The sequence below is a fragment of the Fundulus heteroclitus genome, chromosome 12 (genome assembly GCF_011125445.2).
Source record: "Fundulus heteroclitus isolate FHET01 chromosome 12, MU-UCD_Fhet_4.1, whole genome shotgun sequence".
In the NCBI taxonomy this organism is placed as follows: Eukaryota; Metazoa; Chordata; class Actinopteri; order Cyprinodontiformes; family Fundulidae; genus Fundulus; species Fundulus heteroclitus.
Genome location: NC_046372.1, coordinates 24,442,792 through 24,470,773, shown reverse-complemented (window position 1 = coordinate 24,470,773; position 27,982 = coordinate 24,442,792). Strand labels below are relative to the sequence as shown.

Genomic DNA, 27,982 nt, shown 5'->3' with positions numbered 1-27,982 from the left:
TGCATCTACTGCTGTAGAACTCCATCCAACAGACTAAATATTATCACACCATGCAAGATGGGACTTTATAACACTAGGAATATTTTAGGAAACAATTAATACAATTCTAATTTTAGTCTTTTGTGTTGGTAATATTGTGATATTTTGTGCCAAACTAGCTCTGTGGGGAACTGGTTTCAGGGTCGGGGAGACCAGGACTCAGTGATGCATGCAGAGAGCAAAGGCCAGTGAGATCCAACCGATTAAGTTTTTCGGTTTTAATAGTAAGGTTTCATAATAAACTATGTTTCATGAGTAAGGGATGATGAGTTCTGACTAGAGCTGGGCGATAAATCGATTTAATCGATTAATTTGAATTTACAATTCTTTAAGATTTCATTTTTGGAAAATCTGGATTTTATTTTGCCAATACACTCATTGGGTTTCCATGAAGAGAACAGCATGTGATGCTGAATATATGTTTAGGCAAATGTATTGTCAAAATATTGTTAAGTAGAAACTTTTTTTTATCATAATACGAGGTACTTCATTTACTTATTTACTTTTTTTAACTTAGTTTGAAGTTCACAAGTGCAGTGAAGCCTGTTCTTAACTCAATGTGTAATACCACTAGCAGAAAATGTTTTGTTATATTTTCATTGTTTATAATGGCACGGCTGCCATCTTGTTTTACAAGCATGTTTCACAGCTTGTTTTTTTTTAGTTGCACTTTGAATTCAGGTCAACTCCCTGACGAAATGCTTGACATAAAATGCAAGGTTTTAAAATAATTTCTTTAATTTATTTTTATGAAACAAAAAGGAGGGAAAAAAAATCGATTAATCAGATTTGGTATGATAAAATCTGAGATTTATTTTTTTAATCCATATCGCCCAGCCCTAGTTCTGACAGAAAGCTTTAGAGATTAGTTTAGGTATGTTTTAAGTACCATAACAGAGTGTTTTTGGTGTGGACTAGACCCTCAGGAACCCAATCCAGTCAAATATCAGCGGGATGCGCTGTACAAACATGTCTGATCCACGGATCAACCTCATCTAAAAGGTTCCTGCTGGCATCCTGGAACCAGACACTACAACACACCTGCAGGGGTCCAGTGAGGGTCCATGCATGGGTCAGAGTGGTTTTGGCAAAAGGGGGACACGCGCATTACAAGGCAAGTGTTTACAGTGTCACATCTGTAGAATCACATGACCGTTCAAAATATGCAGCTTAGTTTCCTATCCAGCACTCAGAGTGGAGCGTAGCTTTCATCCGTTCGCCCAGAGTATTTTCTGATGGGGTTTCTGAGAAAAAGTTCACTTTGAAAATGTGAATAAAGTGAAGAAAACTGAACACAAACTGATTTAGTTTTAATCAGTGTGGACAGAACGCTGCACCAGTCCTGGTGAAGCGTGATTAAATGTTATGATTTTATACAGACACGTTCCTGACAATGTGTCCATATTTAAAGGCTTAAAGATAAAATAAAAGAACCGACAGAAATGTGGTGATTTTAGTTATTTATGTTGGTCCGTCTTGCAGAAACATTTATTTAAAACAATGCTCTTAAAATCCATTATTTTCCAACAAAGACCTTACAAATAGTAAGACAAACACAAACCTACCAATAAAATAATCTGTCCTGACAATTGAAGATGTTTAATTATGAATTTCATGGTTCTTTAGTGCAATAAATTCAAGTGACAACATATCTTCTTGAATATAATACTGACTTGAGGATATGTGGGAGGAGGCAAAAATGTAAAGGAAAGTTGCCTTTTGAAGTGGAAGATAGAAAACAAAACTAAATCTCCTTTTAAGCAAACAGCCACCCACACAGAGACTGATAGCAGGGGGGGGGGGGTGAGATGGAGACGGGGGAAAGTCATGAGGAGGAAGGGTACATACAGATTAGAGCAAAGAAGTTGAGACGCCCGTAGGAGACAGGATGGTAAATTTAAAAGGAGGTAGAATTTATCATCACTTTATGTCTGCCCACATCTGCTCCAAAAAATAATATACATTTATAAGTGTCGATTTCACACCCTATAACTCAAACACAAAGGAAGTAAAAAAGGAAGTTATGTCCCAAAACAGCTATAAATTTAATGAACAAGGGTTCTAAACGAGGACGCGTCCTTGTCCTCAACAAGGGTACCTGAATTTATACATACACGGCTGAAAACTGAATCAATGCAACTTTCATACTGACCTTAGAGTGAAAAAACTAGGTCTGAAGCTATTAGGATAGTTTTTGGAGAAACCTTCAGCTTGACCTAAATAACTCATGTCTAAAGTACCTCAAGGCTCCACATTCAGCCCCAATCTCTTGTTGTTATACTTCCTTTATGGCGGCTCAGGGAGATCACTTCTAGATGCTTTGCGTTAAGATTTTTAAATCTAAAATAAAACTCTTAATCACTTAATCTGGATGGCATTAACTTGGCCTCTGGTAATAAAGTAAAAAAAAATCTTGGTGTTATTATTGACCAAAAAAAGTAATTTAAATCCCATATTTAAGAGGTTTCCAGGGTTTCCTTTTTTCACAAGAGTAATATTGCCAAAATTAGAAATATTCTGTCCAGGAGTGATGCCTATAAAACTAGTCCATGCATTTGTTACTTCAAGGCTGGACTATTGTAATTCTTTACTATCAGGAAGTCCACAAAATGCAGTTCGAAGTCTTCAGCTGATCCAAAATGCTGCAGCAAGAGTTCTGATGAAAATCAACAAGAGGGATCATATTTCTCCAATTTTTAGCTTCCCTTCATTGGCTTCCTGTTAAATCTAGAATAGAATTTTAAATTCTCCTTCTAACGTATAAAGCCCTTAATAATCAAGCTCCATCATATATCAGAGCTCTGATTACCCCGTATGTTCCTAACAGAGCACTTCGCTCTCAGACTGCAGGTCTGCTGGTGGTTCCTAGAGTCTCTAAAAGTAGAATGGGAGGCAGATCCTTTAGCTATCAGGCTCCTCTCCTGTGGAACCAACTCCCAGTTTTGGTCCGTGAGTCAGACACCCCGTCTACTTTTAAGACTAATGTTAAAACTTTCCTTTGTGACAAAGCTTCTAGTCAGAGTGGCTCATGTTACCCTGAGCTACCTCTATAGTTATGCTGCTATAGGCTTAGGCTGCTGGAGGACATCAGGGTCTATTTCTCTCACTCTGCTGAGTTCTCCTACTGCTCTCCAGTTTGCATTGTTTCATCTTTTTGTTCTCTGTCATTTTTCTCTTCATAGAAGGTACACCTGGTCTGGCGTTCTGTTAGCTGTGACATCATCAGGGGAGGCAGATCATCCACTATTACCATCTAACATAGAAAGTACTCCTGGGTCAATGTGAGCTTCTGTGCTTTCTGTGTCTCTGCTCTGTCTTCTCTAACATAGAAAGTACTCCTGGGTCAATGTGAGCTTCTGTGCTTTCTGTGTCTCTGCTCTGTCTTCTCTAAGCCCCAGTGGGTGGAGGCAGATGAGCGTTCACATTGAGCCTGGTTCTGGTTCTGCTGGAGGTTCTCCTTCCTGTTAAAGGGGAGTTTTCCTCTCCACTGTCGCTTCATGCATGCTCAGTATGAGGGATTGCTGCAAAGCCATCAACAATGCAGACGACTGTCCACTGTGGCTCTACGCTCTTTCAGGAGGAGTGAATGCTGCTTGGAGAGACTTGATGCAACCTGCTGGGTTTCCTTAGAGAGGAAACTTTCTCACCAACCTGGAGGATCTGATGGAGTCTGACTTTGGAAAGAGCCTTGAGATGATATGTAGCATGAATTGGTGCTATATAAATAAAATTTAATTGAACTGATTTTCAGATCTTTCTGCCTAATCCAGGTGCAAAATTGCTTCTATTCAGGGTTTTCTAAATGCTCCTTGGAATATTTAAATGTAGATGAATATTTTATAGGGGACAATTTAATCTCCTAAACAGCTGCCTGATTGTCCCTTTAGTTCTCATTTTATCAGTTCACAAGAAAGCGTGTTGTGATCATTTAATTGCAGTTAAGATTGAGTCACTGGATCAAAAGGAGAGGTTCAATTATCTTAGCATTAGTTTTTAACAAGTAATGGCACAATGAAGTAGGAGATAGACGGATGGATTGGGAAGTTCTCTCTAGTAATGAGAGCCTCGCTCCGGTTTGTCATGGTGAAAAAGGAGCTGAGAAGAAATATATTGCTTTCCAATTATTGGTGCATTCATTTTCCAACACTCACCTTTGGCCATGAGATCTGGATCACAGCCAGAATGGAAATCTCCGACACCTGAAACAGTGTTAGGGTCCATTTGTCGAGGTTAACTGTTAAATATATTGTGATATTGATGTTAGGCCATATATAGCCCAGCTCTGCTGCAGCACCTAAAATTATTTAAGCTTCCTTTTAAGAAAGACATTTATTTAACCACAGCCATGCAGATACCATTTCCCAGAGTTGTACAGAATACATACGTTAAGCGCCCTATTACTGCTTTTACCATTTTCAAGGAAAATAACAGGAAATGTTGTTAGGTTTACTGACAATCGTTAGCGAGCTACAACTGGTGACGTGTGTGTTTTGTTTTCCCGTTAAGCCGTGTTTCACTTTTGCAAATAAAAGCTGTGGATGGCAAACATGTCGCTCATACAGAGAACAGGAAGAAAGATTTGAAGATTATTGTAACTGTTGGTTAATAACAAATATAAACAGAAACACAGCAACATACAGCCTTGGTTTTGGTTTAAAGTATATTCATCATACCTGTGGAGGGTTTAATGTCCACTCCAATGATTGAGTTATAAATTAAATGATACTTTTCTTCTGATCATAATGTAATTCAGATACCAATAGGGATCATTATTATCTTTTCTGCACAGGAAGCTGTTGGTTTAGTCAACACATTTTTGAGTTTGTGTGTCTATTTTTAGGTCATTTCACATTTCCAGAGGTGCTGTGTTGTTGCTGGTGGCTGCTAGTAGTAGATAGGTTTACAGCAGCAGCAAACGCCGTTGTGATTAAATAATGGCTCCAAGCAGCCATGTTTGGATCCATTTATTTATCTATATCATTCATACTCAAGTGACTTGGGTGCAGGAGAGAGTTTGTAATTAGTAAATTGCTCAGTGCTTATCAGTAATTGCTCTGTAACCAGATGCCTGCAGCTTTAACATGACAGCCACGGTCACGGGTTTCATTTTATTTTCCGGTTAGTTTTAAATGTGATCAGATGTAATAAAATACACGGGAAAAAGCTTTAGCGCCTTAAAAAGTTTACTTTATAACAAAACCTATTCTCACTGCATTTTTGCCAGTATAAACGTCTCATCAGCACAGATGAAGCTGTTAGAGTTCCATCCAAAATTACTTTACTATTCTGTTTAACAAACTGATTGAAATCATTGTCTTCCTGTGTCAACATTGACTATTTCCACAGAAAAGCATTAATCCTCCGTCACTTTGCACCAAACTGCTGCAGCTCAAGGAAAAGCGTTTTGGCTCCTCAAGAACTTCTAGCTGAAAGGTTCAGCAGCGGTAAAGTTTTCCAGTGGGCTCCAGGACTGTCTTCTCCTAAAATGCACCAAAGAATTGTGTTGCCACCAGTGCAGAGCCTGCTTAAAGCTGGCAGCAGGTGGGTGTGACTGCATCTGCACTCGAGGTGAGGAGAGGACTTTCAGACAAGAGCAGCAAAGATGCCACCTAGTATGTCCAAGAAGAAAGTAATAAGGAAAGAAGGAAATTATGCAGGAAGTACAAAGACAGACAAGACTTTTCTGGAGAAGCATCCTGATCCAATCCACATTCGGGATTGCTTCCCAACCACAGGACTGGGTTTCCTTCCAGTTCTGCGCAGGAACGCTAGCATGGGTAAAAAGCAGAATGAACAGGGCCGTCGACAGTAGCTGTTTTTATCAATGAATTTGACTGAATTTGACTTTGTAAAGTGCCATGAGATGACGAGTGGTGAACTGGCGCTATATAAATGAAATTTAATTGATGTAGCAGCTTATCTGCAGCTGAGAAGATGTTAGATAAGCTCATCAGGACGGCCAGCTCTGAAACCAGGGGTGTTAAACTCCAGTCTTTGACGGCCGCTGTCCCTCAACATTTATATGTGTCGCTGGTCCAACACACCCGAGTCAAATAATCGGGTCATTAGCAGGACTCTGGAGAACATGACTGCAGACTGAGGAGCTAATTACGATATTGACTCAGGTGTGTTGGACCAGGGACATCAGAAAGTTGCAGGACACCGGCCCTCAAGGACTGGACTTTGACTACATTGCTCTAAACCCAATGCCGCTGTTGGAAGACAGGAGGACTCTAGGAAATATAACTTTCTAGGGGGAGAGGGATGTCCGGGTCCCCCTCCTAAACCTGTTACCACCATGGCCTTATTTCAAGGGGTGGATAGGAGGAATTTCCATTTAAATGTATAAGAACTCCAAATTTATCATTTTTTTGGTCACTGCATTGTTTGTTTAGTGCATCTCTGGATTTGAAAGACAGAAAATACTCATGAAGATCATTACCTGCACACACTCTTCCTTCAGCATAGTAGCCCCCTGGACAGAAAGGCAGGCAACGACCAAGATGGAGAAAAGCTTTGGGGTCTCTGCAGCTCTCACATCGGTCAGGAGTCCCCAAACAGGACAGGCAGTCTGCATGGCACTGAGCTGTTGAAACACATTTCAATTATTTTACCAAACAGAAAATTTACATTGTTGCGTTATCACTAGTTCAAATATATCTGCATGATATATCAGCAGCCAATCAGAATTGAGTATTCACCCAGACCATGGTATACATTTTGTTTAATACAGCAATCTGTTGGAAAGACATTCATGTGGTCATTATGTTATGAGTCATTGACATCCCATAATAATCCACCAACATCACTGGCTAATAATCAAGTCAGGCCAGGAGTCCAAGTCAAGTCTCAAGTCTGTAGGGCGCAAGTCTAAGTTCAGTCTGGAAACTTCTATTTTTGTATTTTAAGTGCAACTTGAGTTAGCGTTTCAAACTGGAGTCCAATTTTCTGCTGAAAATTGATGATTTGTCCCTTTCAGGTTGGGAGATTCCTGTTTCCAGTAATGGAGTTCAGTTTGTCGGGATCTTAATCAGAAGAGAGGTAACAACTGAATAAAAGCTAAATGGATACACTTGGACAGCGTCTGCTGTGTCGGTTTGCTAACCTGGCTATAGCCCTTTACGTTCTGCACTTGAATCCGTTTGGGAAAAGGAGGGACATGCAGCAGAACTCTGAGCTGATTGGACGAAGCAACACCTAGTGCTCCCTACCAAAAGGTTGGTTTTAGCCAATTATGGTATCAAAGAAGTTACCCTGGTCCGGACACTTCTTGTTGTTTGTGCTGTTTGTATGTCCGTTTGTTTACATTTCCCAGATTTATACTATAGAAGTGTCTAGTTGTTGCCATCTACTGGCGCAACTTATGTATTACATTTTAGAGTCTGCCATTTTTGATGATGTCATAAAAAGCAGACCAGGCAGGACAATACAAAGCATGGTTTTCTCACAGTGACACTGCAACTTGGATTTGGTTGGTCTTTGAAAGCACTGTTGGTATGTATTGAATTTTGCAATGGATATTTTGTTGACTAAGAATGATGCAGCCATTTGTATAAAGCAATGCTTAAGCTAATTGTATTTTCTGGAGCAATTTGTTGTATTTTGTGCTGCATTGTTTGCTACTGTGTATTTCTGAGAGTTTGTATGTTTGTTTCTCGGTTTTACCCTACTCCAACTGGCTTCAGTAAAGAGTCAACGCAAGGCCTCTTGTCTCTGTGGTCATTTTGGAGAGGAGTTTATCTGAATGTCGACTCCAGCAAGGCGCTGGAGGTTGAGGACATGACATTGTTCTTCTTTCAAAGAAACGGTGGATTGATGATGTGCAGAACATAAAGGCTATAGCCAGGTTAGCGAACCTACACAGCAGGCGTTGTCCAAGTTCATCCATTTAGCTTTTATTCAATTGTTACCCCTCTGCTAACTCAAGCAGCAGGTACGTGTGCGTCCTCCTGGGCGGCCATGTTTATCTTGGTTCGGCTGTGGGCTCGGCAGTTCTTGCTTTCGTCACACCTACATGTCCCGCCTTAAACAATAATACTGAAACTTGTCTGGACCATTTTTGGTGAACGCACAAATACTGCGAGAATTCATCTTGCAGGCAAAGTTGTTGGTTTGTCATGCTGAAAACAAAGCCTGAACCAAAAGGTGAGGCTGTTAATTTAAGCGCATACCCTCATGTACCAGTAGAGATCTGAGGATCTCTACTGAAGCCGTGACCTAGTGGATGCTGTGGTGACCAGTTCAGAGCGTTATTTGGGTTAGTTTTAGGTTTATTCCTTTCATGCACATGAAAGGTTCTGTTTTTTGTTTTCCTTTCAGGAGATCTGAAGCAACAAACTGTCTGTTTTCTGCACAACTCAAATTAAGGTTGCAAGACATCAGGAAAACATGCAATTATGACAAAACTGTTCAACACTGCAGTTGAGAAAAACAATAGCAGAGGAAACCGTCAAATCCTTTTGTGAAGCAGAGGCAATAGAAAACGCACTTTTGAATCGTGTATTGATGTATTTATGTTTTTGTTCTACTGAGCATTTTATAAAAATGATTTGCCTCTTCAGCATCTGACAAACCCTCGGCAAATTAAAAACACGCCTCAAACGGCTCTGTCGCCGTCATGTTCTTTGAATAAAATAATCGGAAAAGACGGAGATAAGGCCCGTCCAATCTGGAACGCAGAGGAAGAAAATGAAAGCAAGGGCTTGTCAAACAATGTGCGATGCCGTTTCCACTTGATTTCACAGCGACCGCACTGAGAAAATAAAACAACAGACTGAGAGGACCGATTAATTTGACAACTGCAGAGCGAGACAGGAGGAGGAGAGGGAGGAGGAAGAAAATGACAGGGGAAAATAAGACAAGGAGGAGAGTTATAGCAAAAGAGACTATGAGGGCGTGAAAGTGGGAAAGAGAAGTTGAGCGAAAGAAAAATGAGATGCTACTTTAATCCTAACGGCCAATAAGACTGTCAGCAAGCCAGAACATACTGTTCTAAGTATCTCCATCACTCTTCTTCTTCTCCAATCTACCATCTCTTTTTCTCTTCCTGTTCCTTCTACTTTGGCGATTCATTTTGGAGTCAACATTCATCTTTTTTTTTTTCCATCTGCCTCTCATCTCACTTCTTGACCTGAAATTTCACCCTGAGGCCAGACTTTTTACCGAAGACGGGAGAGAACGGCTTGTGCAGAAAGACCGGAGAGAATCTGTGAAGCAGGAAAAGAGCGAGAAAATTGGGAACTTTAAGAGACTTAGCAGTGTTTGCTCTGTCACACTGACAGGTTTACTGGCTAATACAAACACCAGTTAAGTGTTTATTTCTCCACTCAGCTGTGACTTTGGGTAATAAACTAATTTCTTGCATGACTATAGTCTTTCCATCATGAAATCTTTCTACAAACAAGTGATTTTCTGCATATTTACCAGTGGAAACAAATGAGCACATTTACATAAAAAGCTCCACTTATGGAGCTACAAGACCATTTTGTGTTTGCCCCGACAGCCGAGAGTGAAGTGAAACAGACAGAGGATGGCTTTGACGCATGCACAGCACTCCCGCTCTCGCTTTTATCACAAGCATAATAAGCCAGGATCCCTGAGGTACGAAATTAAAAAGACAGCAACAGATAAGAGCAGCATGATGACAAGAAATGCAAGGGTTCTTGATTGCTACAAAACATGGCCCTTGTTTGCATGCTTGATAGTTTGCAGATGTTTGACCTTCAACAGAGATTGGCCATCCTGCCTTCGCATCTTGAAAAGAAGCCAATTTATTAACTAAAGCCTACATTTGGGGGGTAGCTTTATCGTAAAAAAGCAGCTGCACCACTCTGGAAATCTCCCCTCCAGTCTGCAGCCGAATTTCCAATAACGACACCCTTTGTATGAGACACTAAAGCCTTAGGAAGGATCATATCCATTTAGCTTCTAACTCTGTGCTGGTGAAATGGATGGAGTGGCATAACCGTGCGCTGGGCTACATTTACTGTCAGTGCCCATGGTTATCAAACATCTCAGACTGGCTGCGGGGAGTCCAAATCAAATTCAATCAGTCCAACGACAGAGTCGGACTTCAGAGCCATTTTAACTAAGGATTTGAGACATTCAGTAAAGACAATTAAGACTTTAGACTAAGGCACTGACCAAGCAAATACAACAGTAATTAATTTTATCACGAAAACAATCAGAAGAAACAGGAAAGGATGGACTGCTTTCAGCAGTCGATGGTTGATTGATAGATGAACCGGGGCTCTGTCTGCAGCAATGCCTCTATTGGATCCGTCTATCACTGTTAAGACAGCGCCGTCTGTGCTCCAACAATCACCTCAGATCATGAGCTATGGACTGTCATGACCAAAAGAACGAGATCCCGGACACAAGCGGACGAAATGAGCGTCATCCAAAAGGTTGCTGACCTCAACCTTAGAGACAGGATGAGGAGCTCCATCATCCAGAGGAGGCTCGGAGTGGAGCCACTCCTCATCCACATCGAAAGGAGTCATTTGAGTTGGTTCTGGCATCTGATAACCTCCTGAACGCCTCCCTTTAATATTTGTGTAGTGGTGTCTCTCTGGGGGGAGACCACAGGTAGAACCAAAACTCGATTGGAGGGACTATATATCCCTTTTAGCCTGGGGAAGACCTTGGGATGCCCCAGAATTTGCTGCCCAGTCTCCTTGGAGGAAGGAATGTCAGCTTTTCCGTCCTAGAACTGTAACCCACGCCGCCTGATCTCAAAGACAGTTGATTGATAAAAAACAATCTGACCTATTTGGAGAACTTAGAACAGCTGTGGCTAACAACATAGCTCACCACCATCAGGGTATGAATGGGTGAATGACTAAACTGCAGTGTGAAGCGCTTTGGAGGTTGTCAAGACTGGTTAAAGCGCTATGAGGGGAGTGGTGGCCGAGTGGTTAGAGCAGCATGCTTGCGCTCTGAGAAGGTTGCAAGTACCCGGTTCAATCCCCAGTGCCTGCACTCTGGGTCCCTGAGCAAGACCCTTAACACCAGTTTGCTCCCCAGGCGCCGCACATGGCAGCCCACTGCTCCCCAAGGGAATGGGTTAAGATGCAGAAGTGAATGTTTCCATTGTGAGATCAATAAAGTTCAATCATTTTATTATTATTTTACAAGTACAAGCCATTTTACCATTTAACATTAAGATCTGAACTTTGACTGGGCCATTTTAACACATGAATTTGTTTAAGCTTTCTTTGGCAGTATCTTTGGGGTCATTGTCATCCTGGAAGGTGTAGTTAACCCCCAGTCTCAAGTAGGGATGGGTACTAAAACCCGACATGAAAACGACCCCGGGGCCACGTCAGACGGTCTTCACGGACCGACAAGCTTCAGCTTCAGCCTTTTCGGTCCTCTTATTGGTATTTTTAAGGTCGCACTCAATTTTTCAGGAAGACTCCAACAAAAACCACTTTGTTTTGCTGAACTTCACCATAAGAAACACGGTAATGGGACTGGTGGGAGGGGCTAACGTTCTGCTCTCCTCGCTTACTTTCATAAGGTTGCCAACTATTTATTTTTCAGATCCCTCTAACAAATCAATTCAAAAGCGACAAGCAGTGGATCTAGCGAATTTTTGTATGTCTTGTTTGAGACTTTGACAACAAGTAAAGGCACAGATTGCTCTGAGTTTATCGTCTCTTCAGCAAACCATCAGCTGTGAGCCCCTCCCACTTTGAAATCTCTGACAGGCGGTCAGTCAGTCTGCCTCACCGTGCTGAAGTCAGAGAGACGAGACTCGTCTGTTTCCCAATGAAAATGAGTCACGCATGAGCAAAGCTTCCACCAGATTACAAAGCGGGATGTAAATATATTATAAACATAATCTTTAATGGGTTTTGGTATTTTTTTTCTCATGAGACTGCTGCACTTAAATAGATCCTCTATGTAATTGATTCACACGCAGCCTCTCATTTATTCACCTCATCCACTGTGGTGTCTCTGCTATGTTTTGGTTAAAATTGATAGTATAAAAAAAATTATAAATATAGTTTGGATTCGTGTTTAATATTATTTAGTACTTTAAATTATTTTATAGAGTTCTTTTTTTAGCATATTTAGCGTGTTTTTAATAATTTTCAGTCTTGTCAGTATAGATATTTCTCTCTCCTACAATATACTTTTTATTCAAGATAGTGTTTTTTTTAGCTTTTTGTTTATACATAAAGGTATTTATATAATATTTGTATTACTCTATTTCTATAAAAATAGTATTTTGTACTTATTTTGTTTGTTTTTGTTCCAAATGTTTAAAAAATAAATCAGTCAGTGATCATTATTGTTTTATTTTTACCCTTTTGCTTGATTTCAAAAAGTATTGATAATGGTACTGATAAAGTACCCGACCAATAAGGAGTATCGTTAAGACTAGTAGTATTGATAAATCCTTAACGATTTCCATTCCTAGTCTCAAGTCTTGTGCAAACTTTAACAGGTTCTCTTCTAGTATTGTCCTGCATTTATCTCCACCTTCTTTGCCAACAACTGTTTACTGTCCCTGCAATAGAACAGCCTTTCCACTACCCCCACGTGTCATAGTGGGCATGGTGTGTTTTGAGTTAGGTGCTAAATTAGGGATTAAATTTCAAATTTGCACCTTCTCCAACTTGTTTGCAGAATCTCCCACATCACTTGGGGCTAACATTAAATGGGACTTCTTATGGCTTTATTTCAACCTCCTTTTTTATGCACAATTGCACATGCACATCTTGTACACTTTCAGGTCATTTTACTCAATTACACATGCAATTTAATCTGAGAATGGCATTTTTATTATCTGCGCAGTACTTCTTCTAACTTTTATTCTATTCTAACAATGGCTTTCTTCCACCATATTTCCATAAAAGAGCAGATTTATGAGACTGACGTTTGATTTTAACAGGTTTGTCACATTATCTGCACCTCCAGAGTTAGGAGACACCTCTTGTCTGCCTGTCAGTTTAGGTGTACAGTCACGTATTACTAGGTTTGTAGCTGTGCCATACTTTAATTTTTCACTAATTGTTCAAATTATACTGAGATTACAATGTCCACACGAGGACCCCTTTTAATACTTGGGGGACTTCTGAAGGCAACTGGTTGTACTGAATTTTATTTAGAGACAGAAGGGCTCCTGACACTCATGCCCATTACACTTTTATGATTTCTTAGCCAAATTATTCAGCAGCAAAGTTATTTTTTTTCTTCCACCTACCAATGTTGCTCTATTTTGCATTGGTCTAATAAATAAATGTATAAAAAGATTGCCGTTTGTGTTAATAAGACAAAATGTAAAAAAGGTTTAAAGACCTATGGATACTGTTGCAAGGCATAGAATGCAAATAATGTGCATCAATGTAGTTTATTTTCCTAAAAAGGTGTTTTTTCAGTTCAGTTTAACAGGATGTGTGGCACATCAAAGAGAGCAGGAAGAAAACTGCCAGCTGGGAGCTCATCTCTACATCTTTTCCCGTGAGATGTTGCATAACTCCTGGCCATGGTCCTCGGAAGAGAACTGACCAATAGCAGAACAGACTACTGACCTCTGGGCCTAAAGACAGCACTTGATTAATAGACTTAGTTGAAGATTTATGAATAAAGCAGAAAAAGAGACTAAGAAAGAGAGAGAGAGGGGTTGAAAGCATATGTCCTTCTATTTTTAGCAAAAAAACACAATGGAAAATCTTGAAGAAAAAAAAGAAAAAGTAAGAAAGGAAGGTAGGTAGGTTGGATGGATGGATGAATGGATAGATACTTTATTAATCCACCGGGGGAAATTCACACATCTGGTAGCAGCACATGGAAATACATAGACAGAATTAGTTATATAACAAAATTGTATTTTAAAACACCAATTATACAAAAGCGACACTACAGATGTGGCATCAGAGACTAATAAAACTCCAATTGCACTGGTAACAAAAGATCTTCTCAATTGCTCAGTTCTGGAGTACAGTGAACATAAGCGCCTGCTGTTGCTGCAGCTGCTCTTCTAGCAAGCCAGTAGGCTATGAAGTGGGTAGCTGCTGTTGTCCATTATTAGCCACTTTTCCATTACAAGCCCCAGAATTTAAAGCCCCAGACTTTGTTTTCCCAGGATAAACCAAAGCCTGGGGCTTTTAAATTTAAAACGTTTCCATTTGCTAGGGACTGTTTATGTAAAGCAGTTCACAAATGTATGGGGAAGTTGGGAGGAAGCTGGAGTACCACTCCGTGACACGAAGATAGCATTGGTCAACCAGACAAAGGCAGACTGAGAAGCTGTATCAGTATCCTACCACTCATCTGGACTCCTGAGAAACAGGATGGAGAACCTTAGGCACTTTTATACCGGCCCCCACACCGCCGGGCACCACTGTATTCTACTCCTGTTGGTATGAATATATTAAAATAAAGCACAGCTCTTCTCTGCCTGCACAGGGACCGAAGTGGTGTGGGAGATGTGACAGAAGCGGAGTGGGGAAACGAGACTGTGACCTGTGTGCTCCAAAGTTTGCCGAATAGTGTTAAAATTTAGAGCTTTGTGAGTATATTTTTGCCTCAGCCAAGGCAAGAACAACGAGCAGGATTTTTAAGTGCAATACCGAAAACTTTTGATCGCAGCAAAATTGTTATTATAGGTTATAGTATATACACGCTGCGCTGGTCCTCAAACCAGAACCTTTTTTCAGTGAAATCCCCCATATGGAGGTCTAATGGAGAAGGGCCCATTAATTCACTGTGTATTTGCATAAGAAAATGCCCCCATAAGGCATGATGTGGTGACCTTTGACAGTTAAAGTGAAGTTGAAGTGATATCTCTGCTCATGGCATCTGTTAGTGGGTGGGCCATATTTGAAAGCATATAAATGACTTCCCTATTAACTACCCAGGCTGCCAACTGCAAAAGAACTCTGATGACTTCTCCATGGTCAGCCTCATCACAAACAGTGGACTTTGTGGACTGGTGCCAGCGGTACCATCTCCTGATCAATGCAGGTGAAACCCAGGAGGTGGTGGTGGATTTCCGCTGGTGCAGACACACTGACGTCAGTAAACTTTCAGGTGAACTGATATTGAAACAGAAGACTATTCAAAGTACCAGAGTGAGATCACCTGGACAACAAACTGGACTGGACTCACGACACCAATGCTCTTTACAGGAAAGGTTAAAGTAGACTCTACCTGTTAGGGAGACCCTGAAGACCCTTTCTGACCCTTTGGTGGCATTAACCAACTTCTATGGTGCAGATTGTTGGAGCAGCAGCTGACCCACAGCTGAGAGGAAGCGATTAGATAAACTCATCAGGATGGCCAGCTCTATCCTAGGATGCAACCCTGACCCGGTGCAGGTGGTGGGACACAGAAGGACTTAAGCAAAAACAACCCCACTGATGGACATTGTTCCCTCCACCCCCCCGTGCATGAAGCTACTGCTGAGCTGGAGAGCTCCTTCAGTCCCAGATTCCTGCTAGCCTCGTGAGACCATCCTGATCTCGCGAGTGTTCAAGGTTTCACCTCGCAGATCAGTCTGGATACTCTCCGTTAAAGAAAATTTGGAGCCGTTCACCAAACGAACGTCCAATCAGCGTTGGCTTTGAGGCGGTTGAGGTGTGACGTAACGGGAAGCGCGTCAGTTCAGTCTAAACAACATGGCGGCTTCAGCCGATGAAACTAGCGTTAGCGTGGCTATCGAGCAAGTTTTATCGGAATTACAGAGTATTTCTTTGCTGAGCTAACGAGCCTTTACCTGCAACAGCAAGAGTAGCTTGGCTTGTGGTTGTGTTTTCGTCGTCGCTCTGTTACGAGCGACGACGAATCTGATTGGTTTATTTGGCCCGTCTATCACCAACATAGGCCAATCAGCTAACCAGTATTTTCGCCCCTTCCCAAAATTACTTCAACGGAAGGTTTCCAGATGGATATGCGGAGCAAATCTATCTGGCAGAGCCAGGTTAGATTCCTGCATCCTGCCCCCAACAAACTCAATAAGTGTTTACATCCCTGCTATGATTGGCACAGTTTTTTATGTTTTGTAAATAGCTGTTTTTATGTGTAAATATTGACGCTCGTTTTGTACATTTTTAAATTACCCTGCTCAGTTGCATTTTTACATGAGTTTGCAAATGTCAATAACTGTCCAGTATTTGTTCTTATAGTGTATATTTGCCCTTACGACACCGTGTCTTATTCTCACTTTTTTGCTTTTAAAATATTTGCCTTTGTATGAATCTGCAGACTTCCATTTGCCTTTCACTTTACTGCTGCACGGAGGGACAATAAAGGATATTTCTTTTCAATTCCATTTTCTAAAACTTGTGAATTGTGGGTGCATACAAGTTGTTGAATAGTTTGATTATGTGTAAAAATCATGACCATCTGTCAGTTCATAGTGGTAGTTTTCACAGTGCAATGCATTTAGAAGGCAGTCCTGCCAGAAACCAATTAACGGTTTATGGCTTCTGTTATTTTTAGGATTTAATGTATGTTAATCTGTGGATTTTTTTAGGGGCTTAAAGGGAAACTCTTCTGAAATGTACACTTTTGATAAAAAAGAGATAGAAGCCTCAAAAAACAAGGATCATTTCTGCACATAAAGAGTTCGGGCTGGCCCGTGTGCTCCGACCCAACAAACAAGTCTCCGTAGCTTCAATTTCTGAAGAAGTGAATGCAGGTTCTGATGGAAAGGTGCCAGACTGCTAGCCCAGGTGTCCATGCAGACGCCTATCCACCGCCAAAAGCACCAGCGAGTGAGCCCTAGGAACCAGACCTCAGAGCAATGGATGAAGGTGGGTACGTAGTGTTAATAGATTATTGAATTCTGAATTTATAAACATTACAAAATCCATCCATCCATCCATTTTCTTTCTCACTTATCCCTCATGGGGTCACGAGTGGTCTATCTCCAGGAGTTTAATGGGCGAGAGGCTGGGTACACCCTGTAAAGGTCACGTTACAAAATCATTTAGAAAATATGAACTTTTAATGAATAAAAGGCACTTTTCTTAATTGACAATGTATGAACTTTTCTGTCCTCAGGCGACAGCAGCTTGCAGCTCAGCTGGCAGCGCTTTACACCATCAGACAGTTTGAGTCTGTTACGCAAAACTCTTAACTTGCTTTCTGTTAATGAGCATCCTCAAGCTTGTTGTTTATATTTTTACATTTAGCAAGGGACAAAACTTTGATTTATACTCTATTTCTGGTGCTTGGCTGGCAGTTAATTCATTCGAAACTTTGCTCAACAGAGACAGCAGCGGGAGTGTTTACATAAAACTTAATGTTTTTGAAGAAGCAAAGAAAGAAAGAAAGGTTTATTCAATGTATAATTAATGCTGCTCTGGATTATTCACAATTTACCATTAAAATATGAGAACGCAATTGGTTGAGACAAAAGGAACATTGTTCATAGTCTCTGTGACTCTGCTGACATGCCTGCTTTTCACCAGTAAGCAGCGGTCTCACAGGGGACAGGTAAAAATGCTTCATTTGAAGAAACTATCTTCTCAAAAAGACAGCATGGGAGGTCAGAGCCAGAGAAAACTCAGCAGCACATTTTTGCACGTTTCTGGTTATAAAAACAGAAACGAAAAGTGTAATATCCATCCATCCATTCATTCATAGTCTACGTCTGCTAATCCTGGGGACTGGATTGGTCAAGAGGTTGGGTTGACCCTGGAAATGTCGGCAGTCAAAGTGTAATATGAGTTACGACTGTTGCCGTAAGATGCAGGTTTTTTTTGTTTATATGTAGATTTGAGTGCGCAGGTGTCTCTCTAGGATTAGTGGGTCCAGAAGACACATTTAATGTTGTATGTGGTGTCATGGAGATTGTAGAGGTGAACTGCTTTTTGTTTTGATCCCAGTTTTTTCCTGTCTGTCTTAGTTAAGGATGCAAGTTATAATCATTGGATTTATTTGTTTTCAATTTTGGTGAATACTTCAGATAGTTTTCTTTGTTTCCTGTAATACCCAGCTCCTCCACATGTTAATATTTCAAAAGTCCAATTTTCTGCTCTGTTCCTTTGGACTCCAGCCATGTCAAGCTCCACAATTGCAATAATTTAAAACAGGAAAAAAGGCTAACAACATCCGGTTTGTCAAAGTAAAATAGGGTAACAAGAGATCAGTAACTACAAATTAAAATATATTTTTAAATATTCCTAAAGAAGTTGACCATTTTATTTGAATATTGGATATATACTACTGGTTTTCCAACAAACAAGGAAGCAGATTTGTCATTTAATATGTATAGGCCAGATCAATATATTTATTTTATTCTGAAATGCTAAAATTGCCATCAAATCCTGATGCTTCTTCTTGTCGTTTCCGGCTCCTTTATAGCACCTTTTTTACCACATGTACCTCTGGAGGATTTGGCTAGAAAAATAACATAAAAATCCAATCTATAGTATTAACTTTCATGAAATAGGGTGTGTGTTTAAATGTAATGTGTATTTATCAAAGAAATCAACTGAAACATTGTTTGAACAAAAAAAAAAAACTGACCGTACTTTGATTCAGTCTTAAAGGAAGATATTTGTATTATTTTAAAAGATAAGGATCCACATTATGCAAGGAACGCATTTCCGGCAAAAGATTGAATGCTAACATCTACTCTGTTATTCATAGACTAGTGGGAAAAAAATTAAATTTCCCAATCCAATTTCTGCACTCATAGTGATGGAAAATAAGACAAAACATGGTGTGATTACAATGAGGACTTTGTTCTTTTTGTATGTAAATTATGTTGGGTAAGACGTGCATTTCTAGAACTAAATGATCTGTTGTAAATAAATAAAACCTGTTGTTACATATGATAAATTTAGATCAAGGGTCAACTTCACCCTGAAATCATTCTTTTAGTCTTCAACAGAAACTGTCAGGGTGTGTGCCTTCAAAATGTTCCCAAGGCGTAAAGTTGAAAAAGAAAACGAGTTTAAAATGAAAAAGAAATAAGTTTCTGATTCTCAAACCTCAGCAGAGTTACTCAGACAGACATTGCAACTAGCATCCTTGCAGAAAAATAACGTACCCTGTTGACACTCGGGGCAGCATTGGCCTTCTTTTATGACAGCCAGAGTTCCTGGTGGGCAACTGGGGCAGGAGCGAAGATAACAAGTCACCTGGGCATCGCGGCATTCGTACTCGCGACAGCTGCCATCGGTCCAACGAGCTCCATTCTGCAATAAGACCGAGGACATTGTTAATTAGGCCTTGAACAAGTGACAGAAAGCAGAGACCGAGCTGACTTTAATTTTTAATTCTGATGAATCTCACTCGCATTTAAAAAAGGAGGCCATTACTGAATTCTAATGAGTGTTATTTGAAAGAAGCATGACACTCGTGACTTTTTTTGACATGCTGAAAACGGAATAAGGGAACTGATGGGTTCACCGAGGACAAAGTCGCATCAGCAGCAGGAGTGTCAAACACAAAAAAGTGGAAAGTCTTGAAAATCATAAAACTTTTCAAACTTTATCAACTTAAAGTCAAGAAACAGGACACGACACACTTTAAATCACAGAAAAAAGAGAATATATTTCAGTCAGCTGCTTGACTTGATGCAATGCTCTCATTCATTACCCACTGTTTTTTTTTTTTTTTTTGGCTTGAACAGCGCAGCAAGCATCACCCTAAATGAATAAGAGAATTAATTTATAAGACTAGACCAGCTGAGCCTAATTATTGTGAACCAGACATGTGACTCGACTCAACAACGTCGACTCAATGTCAAATCAAAGGTTTTCAGAAAATCAATGAGTCATGGTTTACTTTCTGCTCTCAACTGACTTCTAAAGAAACCATATCCGCACCTCAGAAATGACATAAATATCTGCTTACACAAAGCAAGTTTGATTGTACAGCATGATTAATTAATAATGTAATTCAAAGTGCTGTACAGGAGGCAAACAGAGGTGCAAGAAGTTACATTGAAAACCTGAATGCATTCAAGACAATAATAATGAAACTTGGATACCACATAAAAAGCTTTATGTCTTAAGTTGGAAAAAAGTGGTCTATTCAATAATATTAAAGGGTAACTCAACCCTGTACCAACACCTCCACTCACATGTAATATTTGAAAAAACAAATGTGCCAAGAGGAGCTTGTGCCCAGTATACCTGAGAGGAGAGCTGGTCTGGGCTATTAGAACAAGATAAATAAATGCTAAATTAGCTAACTGAATGCTAATCTAATAAATCGCTAACCTAAAAAAGCAATAGAATTTAGGGCACCAAACACAGTTTTAGACAAAAAAGCTAAATTTCAACAAATTGTCAAAATAATGACCAGGACATGTAGACAGCACTAGAAGACATCCATGTATTCAGTTTATTAGCTAAAGAAAAATCTATTTGGGGGTGAGTTACCCGTTAAGGACACAGAGTCCTTCTAATGGGCTGTGGCCATGTAGAAACAAAGACACAAAGTTGCGGGTCTTTAGCATATGCAAAAATGTTTTATTTTTCTTGACTGTTATGGTACCGTTAGAATAACTCAAGGATAGGTCTTACATATTGTGGTCTAATATTCAAACTTATCTTTCCATACTTTAACCTAAAAGTCTTATGAGTATTCAAACCAGTACCAGTAACTGTTCTGTCACAAATGCATCTATTTTTTTTTAAACAATGGTGAAATACTCTTCAGGGAGACAAATAGCAATCCATTTGGAGATGATAACTGCAATTTATGAGCTCCCTCTGGGCTGCAGCCTTAGGCAAATATCTTGGATATCCTAAATGATCTGGATACTTATTTCTGATGGATATTGTAAAATATCCCAAACTCAAAAATATAGTTTTCCAGGACTTAGAAAGAAAGATAGAAATGTTTATTTGTCACTGCAATTGTACATCCAATGAAATGTCTTCTGCATATTCATTTGTTGTGTAAACACAAGAACTCAAGAAATTAATATTGCAGTGAAGCACTGTTTGCATTTGTGTTAATACATTTATGGATCGTGAAATTTCAATGTACTTGGCCGTTTGTTATGTTTAAATATAGAGTTTGGGGTTTTTGCTGCATTTAGCCACTCAAATTATGCTTATTTACAAACATCAAAAGTTATGTTTTATTGACTCAAAAGTAGTACCTTGTAAGATTTTCCCTCATAGAGACAGGAAGGTTTTGCTGAAGAACATTCTGGACAGCACTTTCCCGGCAGATGAGCAAGTTCTAACTCCTAAAACAAAACAAAAAAAAGTGACATGTCAAAATTGAGTCCACTCTGTTACATTCCATTACATTCCTTTTTATACAATTTTCTTTACTATTACCATAATATTGACACAAACACATGCTACTAAGCTAACAACACTGCTAGAACATGGTGCACATATGTGGCTAACTAGCTGACTAGGCACATTTCAATGAAATTATCAAATAACATCGCATCACAATGAATTAAAGTAAAACTAAAGAAAAGATACAGAAAAGTTGAAAGAACGTTCACAAAAACACATCAATAGACAAATCAATATACAGAAAGATATCCTATTAGTTAGCCAACTAGCCAGCTAAGTAGCTAGCAATAAAGATAGCTAGCTATCTTGCGAACTAGAAGGCTACTTAGCTATCCGGTTAGCAAGCTGGACCACAAAATGTATTTTCCTATATAGCAATATAACATAGCAGCAGAACACTCAATAAATTTAGTAGTATGAACAAAGCAAATACAGTCAACATTAGTTAAATAAGCAGACAATTATCTTTTTAGCAAGCAATGCGGCAAACAAGTAAGATAGTTAGCTAACTAGTAAGCAACATAGCTATCCAGATGCAAACTAGACAGCTAGATACTCTGAAATCCCTCTGGTATTGATAAACATCATGTAATAGCATGACACACAATACATTCAGTTACATAAAAAAAGAACAAAAGCAAGCATATAAAGTCTACATTAACCCTTCACTAGACTTTAGACGCAATTGCAAGATATCTTACTAATCCCCCAGGGGAATTCAAGCAAACAACAGCAGCTTAACACAATATAAATCATGGTAGATTTCATATTATAAACTTAGGAACCTAAGATGTAAATAAATACATCAATTGATAAATAAATTATAGGCCCTATTTGTTGTTTGTGCATTAGAGAGAATTTACTGTGTTGTTGTGTTTCAACTTGATGCTTGAATTCCCCTTGAAATTTTCAGAGCATCTAAATAAACAAATGCATTGAATTTATCCTAATGGCTGGAAGACAAACCTTCAAACCAAACCCTAATTAGCAACACACAAACTGCAAAACAGTGTATTTCTACCCATCATCTTAATCTAGAATTTATAATACATACATTTTGTTCAAATACATAGTAAAGACCTATTAGGAAAATGCACAAAAGCTACACCTGAGCTAATAATCCTGAAAAAAAAAAAACAATCACACACAACAACAGTGTTTTCAGTCAGAGGCTTCTTCAGATTTGCTGTAAGACAGTAGATCCTTTCTGCCCACGGCCATCAGCATCTACTACAACCCATTAAACAAACATGCACAATATGAGTCACAACAATGAATTTCTCTTTGGGATTGATAAAGTTTTTTTAACTGAATCGGACTGAATGAGTACACCATCCAAACATCATCATTATTATAACAGACAATCATAATGATGTTGAACCTAACCCAGCCTTACCTAACACTAGAAACAATCTTTTTCATTTTAACCTTCTATAATGATATAGAGATAACAACAATCAAAGGGGCTCCAAGGCTTGGTTTCTCTTCTTTAGAAACACTTAGCAGATACTGCAATTTAAATATATACTACTGTGATCTATGGGTGCATATGGGAATAATAAAGCATTATTTTTTACAAGGTTTATCCAACAATTAAGGCACCTATTGTCACTGTGTTATATTTTCAACAGATTGTTCCTATAATTGAAGCATAAACACACCATAACAACATACCCACACAAGGTTGCCTTTGAAGGTTGTTCACAAGTTAAAATAAGAAGAAAAAAGAAAAACTCCAACAGTATATTCAGTCAGTGGAGCATAACTTTATAAGTCAAGCAATCATAAATCTAACTATAAATGTTAGTCCCTCTTTCTACCCATTGACTCAAAAATGTCATTAAACCCATAACCTTCTCTGAACTGTTACTAACACCGATGCATACCTACACACACACAGTGAAAGCTGAATAGCTATGATCTTCTTAGCAAAGTGACCTTGTTCATTTCAAGGCTGGACAAGTGCCAGTTATGCTACTTACAGTTAATGACACTTAGCAGCTTCAATTATCACCATATAGCATGATTAATGGAGTTTTATCGGGCCCTCAGGGAGGGATATTAGAGCAATATGATTAAATCTGCTTCATTGCTGCCCACCTTAAAGCAGACATTCGGGATAAATAATGGAAAAACCTGTTACTGACCTTAAAGAGTCTTTGGATTTGCCCAGAAACTCTCCAAAATCCAGTATTCCACATTCCCAACTATCTTAAGAGTCTTAACGAACAGATGAAGTCTCTTTTAATTTGAAGCTGATTCCACATAATAAGATCATTGCGTGTGAAGCACAGAAGGAAAGCCTTGTGGCTGTCAGGTTAATTCTTTTTTCTTTTACTTTGGGGGGTGGGGGGCAAGCAGCTCTGCTTCTTCTCATTAGTTCCATCTTGTCTTTCAATTTACTGCATCTTAACTAAGTGATTATCTGTGACAACCCTTTAACCTTCAATGAATATTCTTACTCCAGTTCCAGGCAATCTGGGGATTGAAGTTGCCAAAATGTAAGAACACGTTAGAATACATTAAGCAAATATCTAAGCCAGCATCCATTAACGCTATAGCAGCCTTTTCAGTTAGGAAATGGGATTCATGGCTGCTGGGGTGTCACATTTTGTGAGGAAGACTTTACATTAGCATTCATGGTTAATCTTGATGCAGTGGATTTAAACTGAATGTGGCGTTTCATCTCATTGAAGTTAAAGGCCCAGCTGAACCCCCTGAAGTAAAGTTCAACACGTATAAATAGTAAGAATTACCAGGTTAACTGTATCGCTTTACTTCTACTTGGTCTGAAAAGCTCTGCTACCTGCTCAGGGGTTTCCAAAGCAAGATAAAGGCACAAAAGTGAAAAACAGGATAGTTTTTTATAAACTGTTTGCGACTTATTACTGATTTACTATCCCAGATGCTATACTGTTAACAGAAACTGACAGTTAGCTCCAAATACAGAAGCATCCACAGGCTAAATCCTCTCGGTGAAAGAGCTCTGCATTCTTGATGGATTATTCAGCCCAGAGGTGTGAGTGTCAGCACTGTAAAATAGTTATTAAACACCCCTAAATTCTTTATAATACTTCTTCTAAGCAGCCAGACTTTTTTTAACAATTTAAGTAGGGATTTGACAATATAGGCTTAAAAGTCTAAGATATTATGGGGTTTTATTTTAATAATAATAATACTAAAAGTGATGATAAAAAGAATTCCAAATTTCCATTGCAGTCTTTAAACTATCTTACAGATAGTTTAACTGTAAGTACACATCAGGCCTGCGATCACAGACACTGCTCTTAAAAGAACTAGCAAAACAACAACAAAGTACAACATATCTATTATCAAAGAGGCTATTTAAGGAAGCCAGTTTAGATTTTTTTTTATATATTCATAGATGGATAGATGGATTTTATATATATATGTGTGTGTGTATATATATATATATATATATATATATATATATATATATATATATATATATATATATATATATATATATATATATATATTCGTGAATGGATAGATGGATTTTATATATTCATAGACAATAGACAAAGTGCTATGATTGATTGAGCGGGTAGTTGTTGTTTACTTTGATTTGTTGTATAAAATTTTGGTAAGGTGTAGCATAGCTCTTTAGATAATCTTGTGTTTTCAACCTTATTTAAAGGAGACTTAAAAGAAGAAAGAACTTTAACCAAGTCTTGTTGGTTGTTATCGCCATTCTCCTGAAACAAGCTGAGTTCAGTCCTTTCTGGCCACAAAAACAACGACTACATGTCGCCTTCCTCGTTGCGGCTCACCTCGGGGCAATCAACACGGCCACATTCGGCTCTCCGGCAGAGGACTTGACCCCGGTTACAGGTGCAGAACTCGCATCCCGTGCCGTTCCACATGTCTCCGTGATAACGAACCGCATCCTGAAACAGGCAGCTTCCTTTGGCGGGAGCACACTCCTCACAGCACCGACCAACACGCCTCACTTTGGTCAGACCCTGCAAAGGAATGGATGGAGAGGTGATTTTCATAAATAATGGAGGGGGGAGAAAACTGAGCTGTTAGCGGAGACAAAGAAAACCACAGGCGCTCACAGAAATGCTGCTTTTCTGCTTATTGTGTCTTCCGGCAGAGGGAAGATAAGAGTCTAAAAAGGGTTTGTGTTGCATCATTAAAGAAAAACACAGTTTAGCCCATCAGGCTGCTCTAATAGCTTTATTTCAAAGTGCCGAAGAGAGGCGATTTACTGACAACAGTGAAGTAACTCTGCAACAGCTGAAAATGTGAGATATCAGGAGAGACAATTTGTAGAAACGTTCCTCTGTGTGATGATATTTGTGATTAATTTGTTGACAAAGATTTTTGCCCCTTTCCCCCATTATTCTTATGGTTTCCTGATGTGTGTGTGTTGCTGTTAAGGGCTGCTCTGTGGCAAATTAGTAGCACTTTTGCTTTACTCTGAGGGAAAATACTTTTTCAAAGCATTCTAACAACCAGCTTCCAAGGACAACATCTTTCGGTAGTTAAATACAAACTGTAGCAGAATCAGTTATAATTCAGATTATGTATGCTTAATTACTTCAAGCAAAAAATAATCCATTGTTATCGTGGAATCAAATCATTCGCTGTAATGTGGGAAGATACATTTATGTTAAAGCTTTTTGTACATCTTTACCAATAAGTGTGGAGAAAAGACATTTAAATATAGAATGCATATTTTAAACCTTTTTCTAGAGAACCATCCTGAACTTCCATAAACATCTAAATCTGTCTGACTAAAGAGAGACGACTAACATCTTGATGTACAGTCAAAGAAAACCAGACACAATAATCTACAACTGTTGTGATGTTCCCAAACACCTCACCTGGAGCCGTTTTAGCACAGCGTTCATAGGTAAGACGGCTAAATCGCATTACTCTGTCCTCCGCTGTTATCAAAACTCTATTAAAACCCAAGCAGGACACACTTTCCCCCTGAGTGACATCCTCCTTCAATGAGACAAACACACCGGGCTGATTGTTTTCTCTCAGACTCCCACGCACACCTTCTGCAGAGCACTGAAGCAGGAAATGCTTCAAAGCTGCCTCTGTCTGCACTGTTTCCTTCAGCTGGAGGGAACCGGGACCAATTTACAGGGATGGTGAGAAGAAAATGGATCGTTTTGTTACACAGAACCGCATTTATGTAAAGTTAAAAAATAATGTGTGAATTACAGTAGATAGAATCGTGTTTTTATCTTCTGTAAGCTTGGCTTTAATGACGGGAGCGTCTCCATAACTTACAGGTAAAGCTGAAGGAGTCTACAAACTGGAATATTATTAATGTTCATTAAATCTAGATTTTGGCTCTTTAGTTTATGTAAATACCTGCCCCATCCATCCATCCATCCATCCATCCATCCATCCATCCATCCATCCATCCATCCATCCATCCATCCATCCATATGTACATATGTTGGTCTCTACATGCATCTGTCCATGTGTTCATGCAGCCAGCTGTGGCTGGACTATAACAGGGTAATAACAGATCCAGGAGGGGTAAAAGACATCCCTCTCCACAGCAACACCATCTTCTGTGAAATCTCATGGCTTAACCAGAGCAGCAGGGACCTGTTGCCCCCCCAAGCAGGTTTTGGGTCTGTTCAAAGTGGGATGTCTCAGTAAACCTCTCTCCCAGAGGAATCCTGACCAGATCAACATCACTTCATTCATACTTAAACAGAGCAGCAGCAGCAGCAGGATGAATTTTATCACTTTAGTCTTTATTCCTACAGTGATGATCTGTATCTCCATGTACAGATACAGCAGATGAAACTGAATTCCTTCTATTCATCACCAGCTCCATCCCTCCATTACATTAACAAGACACCAGAATATTTAAATGCTTTTCTGGGGGCTCACCCGTGACCCAAAGGGACCATTACAGGCTTTTACTACTGATAATACAAACCAATATTTCCACCAATCCACCTAGTTAAGTACAGATGAATTACAATTTAATATGGTGCTAGTGCTTTTTATTAACTTTTTTTTTTTTGCTTTTGAAAAACAAACTAATGTTTAAAGGATGCATTAAGATTATAAATGGAGTTGAGATTCAGCTCTGCTATCTGATCGTTTATTTCACACAATAGTTATCACAAAGCACTTTCTAAAGCCCATTAATGTTTATTTGGGTGTGTGTTTAAATATATTGCCTATTCAGGACCTCCTCTGGTGCACTGACTAACCTAAACCTAATTCATCCATTAGTCCTAAACAAACCTCTTTACCATGCTCAGCCAGGCCCTATCTAAAGGCATTTTCAATCTCACTCATGGTTTCTAATTACCCACAATACAACATCAATTATCCATTTCAAATTAAATCTTAAATAAAACATTTTTATATTATTGTGATAGATTAGATTAGTAATTAACACACTTAATTTATATAATGGCCGCCAAAATTGCAAAAAAGCAAAGATTTCTGTCCAACTGTCCAATAGTATTTCTCCATTTTAAATTGCGCAATTTTATTTATCCAAGATAACCCCCATAAACCATATATTGTTATGATGAGCTACACTGGATCTTTATATTGACACACAATTTACACACCTAAATCATACGGCGTGCCCAAAAGGTGCAAACACAATTCACACATCTAATTTACACACCATGTCCAAAAAATGCAAACAAATATACAACACTTGTAAAACCATGCCTAAGTTAGCAGATTTCCCA

At 39.1% G+C, this 27,982-nt stretch overlaps 1 protein-coding gene across 1 annotated transcript in view; it reads right to left on the bottom strand.

The window, feature by feature from the left end:
- fras1 (Fraser extracellular matrix complex subunit 1) overlaps window positions 1-27,982 on the bottom strand; it is a gene marked incomplete in the record, with an annotated part of 388,110 nt that overhangs the window by 242,274 nt on the left and 117,854 nt on the right. The window contains 4 exon segments of the mRNA XM_036144334.1: window positions 6,482-6,625; window positions 19,052-19,199; window positions 21,119-21,208; window positions 25,064-25,255. Of these exon segments, the coding sequence (XP_036000227.1) occupies window positions 6,482-6,625; window positions 19,052-19,199; window positions 21,119-21,208; window positions 25,064-25,255 (574 nt within the window).